Source organism: Myxine glutinosa, chromosome 5 (assembly GCF_964187855.1).
Source record: "Myxine glutinosa chromosome 5, kmMyxGlut1.1, whole genome shotgun sequence".
In the NCBI taxonomy this organism is placed as follows: domain Eukaryota; kingdom Metazoa; phylum Chordata; class Myxini; order Myxiniformes; family Myxinidae; genus Myxine; species Myxine glutinosa.
Window position 1 is genome coordinate 70185220 of NC_136265.1, and position 16914 is coordinate 70202133.

Genomic DNA, 16914 nt, shown 5'->3' on the forward strand with positions numbered 1-16914 from the left:
TAGACCAGAGAAAACATTTATTGTCTTTATTTTTGATATTGATAACTGCTTTTCTATTTTTGATAACACTGGGTAAATCAATGTAAGAAGAAGCTTTTAGAGGATCTGATTTAAGAATATGAATGTCTATGTAAATAATTTTTCCTATATTGAATCCACTTCCTACGATTGAATTATCCACATCTTGCTCTTGTTTAATAAGTTCATCATAGACTCCTGATGTTTTAAAATCTTGATATGAAGATATAAAGTGTGGCTCAGTTCTCATGTATGGTGCATCTATAACTCCTTCATCCTTTGTCATTTCTAATTTTACTCCCATATAAAATTTAAGTGGTTTCATTTCCTTTAGTGTTTTTTCAATCAACGTTTGAACAGCAGGTTTAACTATTTCTACAGCATCAACTATAGACTCTGGTTCAGGAGGTTTGAAGTTAAAGACTCTTATTTTAATATGTCCTTTGAATGCTCCATCAGAGTTTTTAGTTGTGATAAAATTTGATAAATGTAGATTTGTTTTAAGATGTATTTTGAAGCCTTTCTTGAGGATATTTTTATTACATGTAGAACAGTGTTTTGTTTCAGGTGGAAGAGGGGAAAGTTTGTTTAAAATGTTGTATGTATGTTTTGCGGTGAGAATATGTTGTTTATAATATTTTACTTCCTTCTCGCAAGTATCACAATAAACCATATTTATAGCGTGAGAAAACGTGGTGTTTTATATATATCACTGTGCTTAAAATAAAACACTTTTGAGCTTTACAGCTCCGTTTTATATATATCACTGTGCTTAAACTAAAACACTTTTTCACTCAGAATCATCTAAGTCATAACTATCACATGAATACTCAGAATCATACTCAGAGTCATCAATAAAGCTACTCTCATAACTATCATTTGAGCACAAACTATTAGTATCATAACTATCATCTGTGTTCAATGAAATACTATCATCACCATCGTCCAAGTTCAATGAAATACTATCATCACTATCGTCTGAGTTCAATGAAATAGTAAAATCTTCACTGCTGTATTGACTCATATTTAATTAGCAAGAAAAATATTCCCATCAATATCTATATACTTTCTTTCATTAACAGATTCAATCTCTACAATTTTTATATCAAAAGTTATCTTTAAATAATCTCTAACTATCATAGAACGAAATGACATTTCACCAGAAATATTAACATCATTCATTTTACTTAGATCTACACCCTTTGGATTATTAAAGAAAATACAAATGTCTCCTCTAGAATTATTAATGGTCTTATCATTCTTTTTCAAAGTATCGTGGTCAATCACTTTTTCAAGCTTTGAATAAATTGCCAGGAGTAGAGGAGAAACTTTTGTTAGATTTACTTTAATGGATGTCTTTCCAGGTATAGTTAGAGCTCTTCCTTTAAATGAAATAGAGGGGCTCATGTTATTTTCCATAACTGGTTTTACCCAAAAATTTCCATATTTATCTTTGTTCAATTTAACATCTTTGACATATTTTTCTATATCTTCCACCGAAGTAGAGATTGATTGAAATTTGTCTTTTGTGCTTTGAAACATTGTATTTATTAATGAATAAACTTGCGTTTAGTTTAAGTAAAAATTTACCACATAAATATGATAAGTTCTGAAGGATATTTAGAATTTCCAGACTCTCCATATGATAAATTAGAGAATTGTCCGGCTTGTGATAGAGTGGGGCTTAATGATGAGGATTCATATAAACAATGTATTTTCTGTGATTTAATTTTAATTAATGATAATAAGAAATATAAAAAAATATATAACTCTTTTAAATTAGAACCAAAAATGAATTACTTTACAAGATTAATAAGAGAGATGAATGTTAAGTATTGTGATGATAATACACCATTTCTTTCAAGGGAAGAGACTAATTGTATTGAGGAAATGTATAAGGGTTTAATGATATTTATTATTCAAAATAATTTTAATGGAAATGTTAATACAAGATACTATATAAATAAAATAATGGATTATTTTGAAATTAAACCCGAACTCAGGATAAAATATAGAGTTTCTCAAATAGCTCAAAAAAAGTTGGATAACTTGTTTTCCAAATATATAAATGAATGATTTTTTACCCGTTTGGGAAAATAAGATAAAATTTAATAACCATAAAAACATTCCAAATTCATTGAGATGTCTAATAGTTGGTTCAAGCGGATGTGGAAAAACCTGTTTACTTTTAAAGATGCTCCTTGGTTCTAATTTTTTAGATTATGATAATTTAATAATTTTTACAAAGTCAAGTTTTCAACCCGAGTATCAACTACTCTCACAGGGTTTTAATGCGGGTCTTAAAAAGGAAGACATTATCGGTTTATTTAAACTTCAAAACAAACTAAATGATTATAATATTGATGATATAATACAATTATTTTGTGATACACAGAAATCAAAATCGAAACCCATAACTTGTATTCTCAGTGATAATACGGATGATATACCTTCACCTCAAGATTTAGATAAATCAAAAAAGAACCTTGTCATCTTTGATGATTGTGTTAATGAGAGAAACCAAACAGTAATGGATAGCTACTATACAAGAGGGAGACATTCTTCTTGTAATTGTATATATCTTAGTCAATCATATTTTCAACTCCCTCGACGCTCAATAAGAAACAATGCCAATACTTTTATTTTATTTAAGTTAAATTCAATAGATGTAAATAATTTTTGGAGAGATAATTGCTCTACGTTATGTAGTAAAAAAGAATTTGAAAATTATATGAAACACACGATTGGAAAATATAAATATATTGTTGTGAAACAAGATGAGATACTAAATGATATTTTTCAATAAATAAATACAGAAAATGAATACTGAAGAAAGAGAAAGAAAGTTTAAGGAACATCAACAATTAGTTTCAAAAGTTGTTAAACAACAGGAAGAGATAAAGAAGAAACGGAGACAGAAACTAACTGGTGAAGAAGCCTTTGAAAGAAAACAAGAGAAATTCTTTAAACCACTTTTGAAAACTCAACACCCTACAGTTCCCACGGTAGAATTTACTCCGAAAAAACTTCAAATGCTCAAAGATTTTAGTCAGATAACAAAACAAGAACTTGGTGAATTAGAATATGATGACGAGGGATTATTTCGGAAACTTGAGGAGGTAAATCAACCCCCTAATTATGTTGTGGAAGCTCTTCAAAACAATGAATATTCGGCGGGTTCAAAAACCAGAGCAGGTCTCATTCCAACAGAAGAACCAGCAGTGTTTCATCTTGTGGAAGAAAAGGTATTGATATTTAATGATGAATTGATGTTCTTGAGTTCTACTCAACCAAATGTTAAATTAACTCCAAGATTAATGTTTCTTCTAACAAACCCCGGATTCAGCGGTTCAAAATATTTTGAGGAACCACTTGATATGGAAAGAGAGGAAGATAGGGTATATATTGAGTTGCTAAATGCACTTGATTATGGAGTTTCTGTTGCTGGTAAAAGTAAGAAGAATGAGAAGGAGAAACATATTATTGATGCTTTAAGTAAGCTTGGTTCGGGTGTTAGTTTTCTTCCAAATGACCCATCACAATTAGTTAATAGGCTATTATTGTTGTTAGGTAGTAAGAAGGCTGGAAACAACAATTGTTTTAATGAATCCTCAGCCATTTTAGATCAGTTGATGAACATGAAAATAATTAATAAATGTCAATACAAAGATATTTTATTAGATATTAAATAAGATGAGAAGCACAATTCTTAGTTTTAATTTCACAACGAGCGATTACACAGCTTCATTCCCTTACCCACTACAACTTGACCCCCTTACCTCATATGAGGCATCTTTGTTGTCAATGGAAACTTACAATACCCTTTTTAATATCACAGAGAAAAACAACAAGTTTAGTTATAATCCAGGAAGTGGATATAAAACTATAACCGTTTCACCTGGAGCTTACGAGATTTCTCAAATATCTTCAGAAGTCTCTCGCCTTATGAAAGAAAAAGGTGATGAACCAAAAAATATTGTAATAGATATTCAAAAACACACTTCAAAATCAACTATTAAACTTAAAAATAATTATAAAGTTGATTTCACGATTGAAAATTCGTTTAGAGAGCTATTGGGTTTCTCTTCAAAAAAGATTGAAAATAACGGGACGTTTTACAGTGATAATGTTATCCAAATATCCTCCGGTATAAATTCAGTATTAATTCATTGTGATTTGATTGATGGTGCTTATAACGATGGAATAAGAACAAATACAATATTTTCATTCAGTGCATACTCAACCCCGATTGGTTATAAATTTAATATGGAACCAAAAAATCTTGTCTATTTACCTGTGTCAGGAAAAACCATATACAGAGTAAATTTTAGGATAACCGACCAAGATAATCGTATGATATCCTTTAATGATGAAATTATATCCATCAGAATTCACCTACGTGAAGTTTTTCAATAAATAAATAATGGTTATTGTGAGAAAACACGAGTTGGGAAAATATAAAATAATTACAGGGGAGGGCATGTTCCTTTCACCAGACTATACAAGGTATGTGGGTAGAGGATACTATAAACCTAAGAGACAACGAGGTGTAGGTCATCAATTTCGAAATAAAGGAGATGGGATAATTGATACTCTAATGGGTATTGGTTCAACCATCCTTAAACATAAAGACCTAATTGGTTCAACTGCTTCTGCCGTGGGCTCCGTTGCGGGTGCTATAAAGAGTATAAAAGATGCTCAAAAGGAGTCTCATAAATTACAAGCAATCAAAGAAATAAAAAAAGGTAAAACTCAACTATCTTCACAAGAACGACAAAAAATCATTAAAATACTTGGGTCAGGGTTTCAACAATTTTAATGCTATATAAATACAAGTATGGAAGCGATTGATAGTATCTATGATTTGGATGATACGATTATCATTTCAAACTCCACTAAAAAGGAAGACTATTTTAAGGTAAATGCTATAACAGGAACAGACTGGAATTCAAACGGAACAAAAAGTTTTGAAATAAATAATCAACAAACTTACTTGAATATAGCTGATAGTTTCTTGCTGTGTAAATTTAAATTCACTAAGGCTGCGAATAATACTAATGCTACACTCGTAAATGATTTCTTCTGGAAAATGTTTGACAGTGTCCGCCTGTATATTGGAACACAAGAGGTTGAAGCGGTTGATTATGTCTCTGCTACATCTGAAATGATGAAATTTACACTATATTCGTTTAGTGATAGAATGGGTAAGGGAGCTGTTGAGGGTTTTATTCCTGATATGTCAACGGGTACAAACGCAGACCCTGGTTATAGTCAAAGGAAGTCAATGTATAATGATGACGCAAAAGCTGAGAATAGTTTTACCGTAGCAGTACCTCTGAAAGGTATATTTGGATTTTGTGATTATGATAAAGTTTTGTATGGGCTTAAAATTAGATTTCAACTACAAAGGAATGATAATGTAAATAGATTGCTTTTTGGGGATGAAAATGCTTTTGGAGAAAATAATAAATTTGTTATTAATGATTTGTGTTGGTATATCAGTGAATATACTCCTAATCTTAAAACGGAAGAGATGTTAAATAGAAGACTTAACTCAAAGAAACCGCTAAATGTATCATACCTTAAAAGAAGATGTCAACACGTTAAACTGGAACACACTACCTACACTTGGAATTTAGGTGTTCTTCAAGGAAAGCCACGATACCTCTGGCTCATTTTTAAAAAACCAGATGGAGAGGACGGTACTAATAAGAATAATGCCCTGAGTGATAATGCAAAGGTGAAACAACTTCGGGTTTCTCTTGATGGCACATTTTATCCGCGAGATAGATTGGAAATTGATTGGGAAAAAAATGATTATGCGGAAGCCTACAAGTCCTACCAAAAGGTGTGTGAAAGTAATGGTAATAATGATCCTATTTTGGATATGGTTGCGTTTCAAAAACTTTATACAATCTACGCAATTGACCTGAGTTCTCAAAAGGAAACTATAAAGTCTAATCGAGTGGATACTTCTCTATACATTGAAAGAGGGGAGAGTGAAGAGGTTAATGCATATTGTTTGCTTTTGGAGGAAACAGAATTACAGATTAATACAGATAATGGTGTTATGATTAATATCACATAGGTTTTTTCTCATAAATAAATGGTTGGGGTATATGTTAATCAAATCAATCTTAATAAATTAACATCTTGTATTCAAAATCAAAAGCCTTGTATTATTAATGTTAATACAATTCAAAGAAAAGGAGCTGTAAGAATTGATGTTTTACTCACACACACACAAGTAAAAACACTAAATGATGTTGGATCACTTAAAATTAAAATGACGAAACCTATGTTAAAGAAATATTCAATAGACGAGTCAAGAGGAGGATTTCTCCCGTTTCTAATTCCTTTATTTGCTGGTTTAAGTGCGGCGGGAGCATTGACTGGTGGTATTTCAGCAGCGGTAAAAACTGCTAACGAAAGGAAGGCACAACTAAAAGCTCAAAAAGAATTGGAAAGACATAACAAGGAGTTGGAGAAACAAATTAGTGGAAGTGGTGTAATTGTAGATTTTGCTCAAAAACTTGAAAGTCTACCTGATAAAGCTAGATTGTTGGTTGGAGATATGCTTTCCTCTATCGCTCAAGCGGGTGTTAAACTAACTAAACGGGGTAATGGATTGTATCTTTCTCATAAATAAATGGATAAATGGTTTAAACAATTTGGAAAGAATACAACGTCAAATATAGAACTAGCTAAGTATTGTAAAACACTAAAAATTGATAATGTGGTTATTTGTATGAGAGATGAATTAACACATATAAATAAGAATACAAAGAATATTATTATGAATTTAGACACACAGAATGGTTCTCATTGGGTTTGTATTCATAATAGTCAGGATAAATATTATTTTGATAGTTATGGTATGCCACCACCTGTTGAAGTAATACAATTCTTACAGAATGGTGTTTATCAAACATTCCAAGTTCAAGAAATTAATTCTAAATGTTGTGGCCAATTATGTTTATATGTATTATTTCAACTCAACAATAATGAAAATTTTTATGATATCATTTTTTATCTAATATAAATGACCTATGTTGGAAAAGATGGTTCTATCTTTGGAAAATCCTCTCAGGATATTGATTTATCAAATTATTATACAAAGGCACAGGCTGAACGACAAAAATATAGTGTAAGTAAAAATATTAATATGAAGAATACTTATAAATTAATCAATTATCCAAACCCTACAGATGCGAATGACTTGATTAGATTCAGTGATTTATCACAATATATATCTTTAAAGAAAACAGCACGTTTTGTGAAACAAGTAAAATTTACAACCACAACACCTGGTTATACTGACCATACACCTTTCCTCATTGAATTTAACTACCTGCTTACAATTAAATTTTATAAAGAAGGACATTTAGTTAATATGCGAATTAATAAATGGGGGTATGATATGCCTGATTTAGGGTATAATTGGTCTTTTTCAATAAACATAGAAGACCTACATGATTTAAATCAGTCTCGTAAAGAAGAATATTATCCACTTGGTGAAGATAAGGATTTATGTGGAAGTACAATTAGTAAACAACAAATACGTGATTTTAAGAAAATAAAAATATATGATAGTATAGCGATGGTTCGCATGACAAAGAAGGAAGGTAATGAGATAAGGATAGAAAGCCGAGGAATACAAACCGATTTGGTAGTGGGAAGATGGGGTGGTATTACCTGTCATAATATTAATCTCACATATATTTCTGATACATAAATGGCAGGAAGAAGACTACAAGAGAATTATAATTTTTGTATTCAAGGATACCTACAAGAAAAGGGTGCTCGGTATTACATACCTTATGATTTGGAGCATATACATGGGAATTTTGTCATAAAAAACTGGCCTTATACTGATATTGTTAAACCCACAAATAGAGACTTGTTTAAAATATTAAATAAAAATGAACTTCTCAAAGTTATGAAATATAAAACTCTTTTAGAAATCGTCAACAAATCTTATTGGTATCCTATTATGAGAAAAATAATTATAGATACAAGAATATCTCAAAATCCAGATGAGTATATGTATAATATTCTTTGGGGTTCAAACTCGAGGGTAGCAAGGGATGAGGAAGGAGTTGAAGAAGAGAAGGAGGAAAGAGAGAAAAAGGAGAAGGAGGAAAGGGAGAGGGAGGAGAAGGAGGAGAGGGAGAAAAAGGAGGAGAAGGAGGAGAGGGAGAAAAAGGAGAAGGAGGAAAGGGAGAAAAGGGAGAAGGAGGAAAGGGAGAAAAGGGAGAAAAAGGAGAAGGAGGAGAGGGAGAAAATGGAGGAGGAGGAGAGGGAGCAAAGAGAGAGGGAGGAAAAATATAAAAAGATGGAAATCACTGAGATTCATAAAAGATTGAGTGTATTAAAGCAAATAAATCAATCTCAACGCACCGAAGAGGAAATTAAAGAATTAACAACTCTTATGAAGATAATGGTTTCAAAAATAAGAACGTCAATGTCTTCAATTTCAGGGAGGAGATTTAAACGAGAAAGTGGTGAAGAAGAAGAAGAAGAAGAAGGAAAAGATTATGTGATTGATGATGTTGGTGTCATTGACTTTAGTTAGTTTTTATTTGTAAATAAATGGAGGAGAGAGTGAAGGCATTCCTTAGGATTCTTTATGTTTTAAAAATAAAGATTGAAATGTATATGTTGAAAACCAAAAAGGTTTTGATACTCTGTCGGAATTTTTCTGATAAATAAATATGAGTTATTGTCTCAAATGTAAAAAGAAAACTAAATCTAAAAATATCTCTTATGTTAAAGCTAAAAATAATAGAGTTTATCAAAAAGGAATATGTCAAGTATGTGGCTCTAAAAAGTGCCAATTCATCTCTCCTAAAAGAGGAGGAGACATACAAAAGTTTCTGTCAGGAAGTAAATTTACAACAACTGGAATTCCAGGGGAATTACACCTTCCAGGGTATTCTTTCTGTGGTCCAGGAACAAACTTGGATAAAAGATTAGATGAGGCTGACAATCCTAAACCTTGGTCTAAACCTACAAATAGGGTTGACGAAGTGTGTATGAAGCATGATATTGCTTATGGGAAAACCACTACGTTGACTGAAAAACATAAAGCCGACAGCGAAATGTTGTATAATTTGTCTTTGATACAAAATCCAACGTTGAGAGAGAAAGTTGATAGGTTTATTGTGAGAAATTTGATAAATGCTAAATTGAAACTTGGTCTTGGTTATTCCTCAAAAAACTATTAGGCTCTAATGATGCCATCAAGACTGAGGAGCTTTTGGCTGAAGAATTACACAAACCTATAATCACAAAGTTTAAAAGAAGGAAGGTTTATTCTAAATACACTGACCACATATGGTCCGCTGATTTAATTGAATTGAATAATGACAGGGGATACAGGTATGCTTTAACCGTTATTGATTTGAGGAGTAGATTTGCCTGGGTTGTCCCTTTAAAAAATAAAAGGGGTGATACTTTAATGTTAGCCTTTAAGCTAATATTTGATCGGGATAAAAGGAAACCAAAGAAGTTATGGACTGATGAGGGAACAGAGTTCTATAACAAAATATTCATGAAATTTCTTAAGGGGACGGGTATTAAATTATACAGCACCTTTAATGAAGGAAAGGCAGTTGTTATTGAGCGTTTTAATCGTACTTTAAAAGAGAAATTATATAAAAAATTCACACAACTCGGTTCTCAAAAATGGGTGTATTTAATTCAGGATATTGTAGATAATTACAATAATACAGTTCATTCATCAACACAATCAAAACCATCAGAAACATTTACAAAATTAGAATATGAAAAGGAGATTAATTTGAGAAAGCCCAAGTTTAAAGTTGGTGATATTGTAAGAATATACAAATGGAAAAGTCATTTTGAGAAAGGTTATACACAAAAATGGACTCGTGAATTATTTAAAATCATTGATGTAATGGATACAGTCCCTTGGACCTACAAATTATATGATTTAAATGGAGAAGAAATCTTGGGTTCATTTTACTCACAAGAATTACAAAAAACACAAGTAAGCAGATAATACCCTTGAAAATAATAAATAAATAAATAAAATGTAATGGGGATACGTTTTTAAATCTGTGAACCCCAAACACAGAATCCCACAACTTTTTAGTTGGGGCTTAACTTTTGTGTGTGTATAATGGGGATACGTTTTTAAATCTGTGAACCCCAAACACAGAATCCCACAACTTTTTAGTTGGGGCTTAACTTTTGTGTGTGTATAATGGGGATACGTTTTTAAATCTGTGAACCCCAAACACAGAATCCCACAACTTTTTAGTTGGGGCTTAACTTTTGTGTGTGTATAATGGGGATACGTTTTTAAATCTGTGAACCCCAAACACAGAATCCCACAACTTTTTAGTTGGGGCTTAACTTTTGTGTGTGTATAATGGGGATACGTTTTTAAATCTGTGAACCCCAAACACAGAATCCCACAACTTTTTAGTTGGGGCTTAACTTTTGTGTGTGTATAATGGGGATACGTTTTTAAATCTGTGAACCCCAAACACAGAATCCCACAACTTTTTAGTTGGGGCTTAACTTTTGTGTGTGTATAATGGGGATACGTTTTTAAATCTGTGAACCCCAAACACAGAATCCCACAACTTTTTAGTTGGGGCTTAACTTTTGTGTGTGTGTGTATGTGCGAGTGAGTCATAATAATATACAAACCCTAACCCAACCCAAGCCCTAACCCAACCCCATCCCTAACCCAAACCCATCCCTAACCCAACCCATCCCTAACCCAACCCCATCCCTAACCCAACCCCATCCCTAACCCAACCCCATCCCTAACCCAACCCCATCCCTAACCCAACCCCATCCCTAACCCAACCCCAACCCTAACCCAACCCCATCCCTAACCCAACCCCATCCCTAACCCAACCCATCCCTAACCCTCACATTCAAAATCCCAACCCTAACCCAATCCCATCCCTAACCCAACCCCAACCCTAACCCTCACATTCAAAATCCCAACCCTAACCCAACCCATCCCTAACCCAACCCCATCCCTAACCCAACCCCATCCCTAACCCAACCCCATCCCTAACCCAACCCCAACCCTAACCCTCACATTCAAAATCCCAACCCTAACCCAACCCCATCCCTAACCCTCACATTCAAAATCCCACCCAAACCCTAACATAATCTTTCTTTTCTTCTTTTTTAAATACGTATTTCTTTTTTTTTTTTTCCTCTTCCTCCAATTCTGTCTTTCAAGGCTTTTAAGTTTGAAGAAGTAGAAATGGGAAGAAAGAATTTTCCAGCATTTTCTTCCTCGAACTTTCTTGATATTGCTTAAATCAAGCGTCATTAAATAAAGAACATTGTTCATTGCTTTAGAATCCAAAGAGTCTCCAAGAGGAACCCCACAGGTAGAGTCTCCAAAATAAAACCAACTTTCCAAGTTCCCAAGGTATAACCACATTCCTGTTGAGCCTCCAAGATAGGTATCACATTCCGAGTCATCAAAACAAAACCCCCATTCCGAGTCTCCAAAAATATAACCATCTTTCCAAGTCCCCAAGGTAAAACCACAATTTTCAGAAATATTGGGGGTTTCCGTGATAAGTCTCACATAGTATAACTGCGGACCATCAGGGAAAACTTCCCTTTCCCAATTTTTTAGGGTTTCTATGATGTGTCTCACATAGTATAACTGCGGACCATCAGGGAGAATTCCCATTTCACAATTTTTTAGGGTTTCTATGATGTGTCTCACATAGTATAACTGCGGACCATCAGGGAGAACTCTCCTTGTCCAATTTTTTAGGGTTTCTATGATGTGTCTCACATAGTATAACTGCGGACCATCAGGGAGAACTCTCCTTGCCCAATTTTTTAGGGTTTCTATGATGTGTCTCACATAGTATAACTGCGGACCATCAGGGAGAACTCTCCTTGCCCAATTTTTTAGGGTTTCTATGATGTGTCTCACATAGTATAACTGCGGACCATCAGGGAGAACTCTCCTTGCCCAATTTTTTAGGGTTTCTATGATGTGTCTCACATAGTATAACTGCGGACCATCAGGGAGAACTCTCCTTTCCCAATTTTCAGAAATTTGTGGGTCTCCAATGTATGACTTGTATTCTGGCTCATCAAGGTAGAACTTGTTCAGTGGGTTTTGTTTTGATAACTCACAACAAGTATCATCATGGTAAAACTCTTTTTCAGGATTTTGTGGATCTCCAAGGTATAACTCTTTGGCTGGGTCATCAAGGTAGAACTCGTTCTGGGGGTCTTGGTTGTTCAAAATGTCTTCAAACAAAAAAATAACTTCATCCCAAGTTGTGTTAAAAGCAGAATTTTCATTTCGTATCTCAGATACAATTTCCTGTGAAAGAAAATAACAATGTATTAATTTAATACAATATTTTTTATTTGTATAAATCAAGCTCTATGAATATTAAAATAAACTTTGTTAACTCTTACACGAGTCTCATCTTAAAAAAAAAAAAAAAAAATTAAATAAATAAATAAATAAATAAACAAACTTACCTCCATTGATAAGAGGTTCGAGTCCAGTTCATCAATCTGAAGGTTGAGTTCTACACAGGTAGTAGGACTCCATGGAATAGCAAAGTTATCCCATTCCATTTCGGCATAGTAGTCCATTCTCAAGTGAAGCAGAAAGCGTGTTTGAAAAAGCCTGTGTGGTCGGTGCCTTTTATAAGGACTGGGTGTGTCTTCCTGTGGAAATTCCCTGGGCGTGTCTTAACTGGAAATGATGTGATGGAAATTCCCTGAAAATGATGTAATGTATTACCTGGAAATGATACAATGCTGAAGAGTTTATAAAGTGGGTGGGACTTAGCAAAAGTGGGAGGAGCTTAGCAAAAGTGGGCGGGACTTAGTAAAAAGTGGGCGTGGCTTAACAAAAAGTGGGCGGGGCTTAGTAAAAATGGGCGTGGTTTACCAAAAAGTGGGCGGAGCTTACCAAAAAAAATGGTATGTGGCACTGGAGGCGCTCAAACAAGAACATTGAGGGAGGTTTACCATTTTATCTTAGCTCAGTTAAAATATCTTAATAAAGAACCAAACTCAAACATATTTTTTGTTAATATATTAGATGGTGAAGAGAGTTGTAGGAGAATTAAATTATTTCCCACGCATAAACAAATATTTGTAGGGTCGTTGTTTGAGTGGGTTATATTCACCAGATGATATTAAGAGTAAAAGGTTAAAAGGTCCATGAGGTCAGAAGGATCACAGGTGTTTAAGTGGTCTAATGAATAAGGATAACATGTCAAAAGGTTAGAAGGTTCGTAAAGAACAGGGTGAGAGAAATATAGGTGTTTAGGGGCAATGAGGGAGGGAAAGAATTAATATGGAAGTGAATGGGTCAATGTTTGAGTGGGTCAAAGATTAATCTGCCAGATGATATGTAGAAGAAGGATGATAGGTCTATAAGAGAAAACAAATATTTGTAGTGTTTGAGTGGTCTAATGAACAACATTAAGGATAGGTACTACAGACAAAAGGTTCATAAAGATGAGGGTGGGAGAAATAGAGGTGTTTATGATTTTTGAAAAAGACAAGGGGGTAAATGACATTAGATAGGGATTTCCCATGTTAAACGGAGGTGTCCCAGAAGCAACATTATTACACTACTAACGTGAAATAAATGAATACGCTCTCAAATGTGCCGTCCGAGGCAGAGTGTGTTCGCCACGTTCGGCACACGCGATAGCTCGCTGCTCTCTGATTGGTTGAATCGTTTTTTGGACATAGCTCGGTAAGTAATTGTCCGATTAATATGAAACCTTGAAAAGGCACATCCTCGGGTCCCCAGCAATATACCTGGCAAGTTTAAAGTATATCGGACCGGTAGTTGTCGAGAAACAGCGGTCGCATACACACACACAGAGATTACTGGAATTATAGATAGATGAGAGAAAATAGTTGTTCAGGGGAGAGATTATACATTTCTAACCGCGTGATCGCGAACGAAGAACGAACGAACAAAAAGAACAACAAATAAACGAATAAGACCTGGGAAGGAAATATTTTTTGGGGTTTTTTTTTTTTTTTTTGTGAGTACAGATATTAAACAAGGAGGTACGGGGTGAACGACTGGTACGAAACAGAGAACGAAAATAATTTCAGCGCATTCGACGAATCGCTGAGAGAAAAACAAAACCACAAGGTCGGAGACGGTACGGTAGTCTAAGCCTACGAGTACTAGGCCGCAGAAAATACTCGATACCATTAACCGACGATTGTGTATACATGTACGAAAAATTATCACCGAAAATTTTCCAAAAGATACGCTATAGGTACACACACCGAAAGATAGATACAGTCTCGACAAAAACACGATTGTGAAAGATCACTTAGCTTCGAGAGCGTGAGCGCATGGAGCAGCTTCGAAAAGACGTGACCTTGCCGTGATCTCACGAGACTTTTTGTCTCGATCTCGCGGGTTGAATACTTATTGGGTTGAATACTTATTGGGTTGAATACTCGCGGGTTGAATACTTATTGACTCAAGAGATTTAAGCTTTTCATTTTTTATTGATTTGTAAAACCTTCAATTTGACCTCATGGGGTATTCTGTGTGGATCAGTGACCAAAGAAATCTCAATTTAATCCATTTTAAATTCAGGCTGTAACACAATGAAAAGTAAAAAAAAGTCAAGGGGTGTCAATACTTTCTGAAGGCACTGTAACACTACATTCTGTATTCCATTCTGAATTCGACAGAATGTTCATTGAAGTTTGATAACTGCCGTGAGAAGCAAGGAGCAACTGACGTTTCAGATGTGAACCCTTCATCGGAGCAAGTGTTTTTGATTGAATACTGTCCATAACAATTGAATAACCTCCAGTAATGTGTTTTGTTGTTTGCTCAAATATAATTAGTGTGAAATATTTGTCAATTATATTAACTTTATCAAAGACAGTTTGAATTTTTTTGGAACTTTTGTGACTTGTCTTTGCAGAGAAACAAAGGGAACTGGTTTCATGTTCCAACTGTTCGCAGTTGTTTGACCTGGAAGTTTTCAATTCACACACGACTCGGACCATTTGTGAAGAAACTGACAACATTAGCAGCGTGTCTTCCAATCGCAGTTGTAAAAGTTGTACAGAGACCCTCAAGAATATCCAAGGAAGTAAGAGACCACACAAGTGTTCTGTGTGCGACAAATCATTTACTGTATTATTAGCTTTAAATATTCATAAAAAAGTACATACAGGTGCGAAGCCATTCAAGTGTCCATTGTGTCCGAAAGCCTTTGCTCAATGGGAAAATTTTAATGAGCATCAAAGAATGCATACAGGTGAGAAGCCTTACAAGTGTTCCGTGTGCAACAAGGCTTTCACTGTTATTTCAGCGTTGCAAATACATGAACTAATCCATTCGAGTGAGAAGCCTTTCAAGTGTTCCCTTTGCTGCAAAGCTTTTGCTCACTCCTCAAGTTTATACACTCATCAAAGAATACACACAGGAGAGAAACCATACAAGTGTTCTCTATGTCATAAAGCATTTAGTCAGTCATCACATTTATCCGTTCATAAATTAATACACACAGGAGAGAAGCCATACAAGTGTTCCGTGTGTCATAAGGCCTTTGGTCAGTTGATACATTTCCATCGTCATGAAAGAATACACACGGGAGAGAAGCCCCACAAGTGTTCCGTGTGTCATAAGTCATTTGCTTGCAGGCAAACATTAAGAGAGCATGAAAGAATACACACGGGAGAGAAGCCCTACAAGTGTTCCGTGTGTCATAAGTCATTTGCTGGTAGGAAAACAATAAAAGACCATCAAAGAACACACACGGGAGAGAAGCCCCACAAGTGTTCCGTGTGTCATAAGTCATTTGCTTGCAGGCAAACATTAAGAGAGCATGAAAGAATACACACGGGAGAGAAGCCCTACAAGTGTTCCGTGTGTCATAAGTCATTTGCTGGTAGGAAAACAATAAAAGACCATCAAAGAACACACACGGGAGAGAAGCCCTACAAGTGTTCTGTGTGTCATAAGTCATTTGCTTGCAGGAAAACAATGAGAGACCATCAAAGAACACACACAGGAGAGAACACACACAGGGAGAAAGGGTACAAATGTTCTGTGTGCTCCAAGTCATTTGCTCGTTCATCAACTTTACATACTCATAAAATATTGCACACCGGAGAGAAACCCTACAAGTGTTCTGTGTGCTCCAAGTCATTTGCTCAATCATCAACTTTACGGCGTCATCAAACATTGCACACCGGAGAGAAACCCTACAAGTGTTCTGTGTGCTCCAGGTCATTTGCTCGTTCATCAACTTTAGATGATCATAAAATATTGCACACCGGGGAGAAACCCCACAGGTGTTATGTGTGCAACAAGGCCTTTGCTCGTTTATCAACTTTATCTCAACATCAAAAATTGCACACTGGATATAAACTCGACTAAATGCTTCAGAGACCAAGAAATGCTCAAATACCAGGATCTGAAAGATGAGGTCAAGAGGATTTGGAAATTGACGAAAGCTGAAATTGGACCAGTGATAGTCGGAACATCAGGGATGATCAAGAAAACCCCCACTGAGCATTTAAAATTATTCCAGGGAATATCACAACAAACGAGCTACAGGTGGAGGCTGCCAGAGGTTCAGTGTGGATTATAAAGAGATCCTTTGGAACAAAGCTATGAGAATGAAGTTTCACGATCTGGTTCATGGATAACTATCCTTTCCCCCAAAAAAGGAGGTGGAGATTTAGAGTTATGGGGGAACTTCCTCCCACCTCCTAAAACCCGCATATGGGGATAACAACCAATGACACACACACACACAGACAGTGTCATTGCAATAGTCTCGCATCCCCTTTGGGGTGAGACTAATGACAGAAAGAGAAGCTGTGCAATGGGATTGTTACTTAGACCACAGCTCA

At 34.9% G+C, this 16914-nt stretch overlaps 1 protein-coding gene across 1 annotated transcript in view; it reads left to right on the top strand.

The window, feature by feature from the left end:
• The window catches only part of LOC137428540 (uncharacterized), a 41238-nt gene extending 24803 nt beyond the window's left edge, over positions 1-16435 (top strand). Inside the window, exons 3-4 of the mRNA XM_078777340.1 lie at positions 14973-15143; positions 15264-16435. Of these exons, the coding sequence (XP_078633466.1) occupies positions 14973-15143; positions 15264-16435 (1343 nt within the window). The remainder of the gene's footprint in view (positions 1-14972; positions 15144-15263) is intronic.
• The last annotated feature ends 479 nt before the right edge of the window (positions 16436-16914 follow it).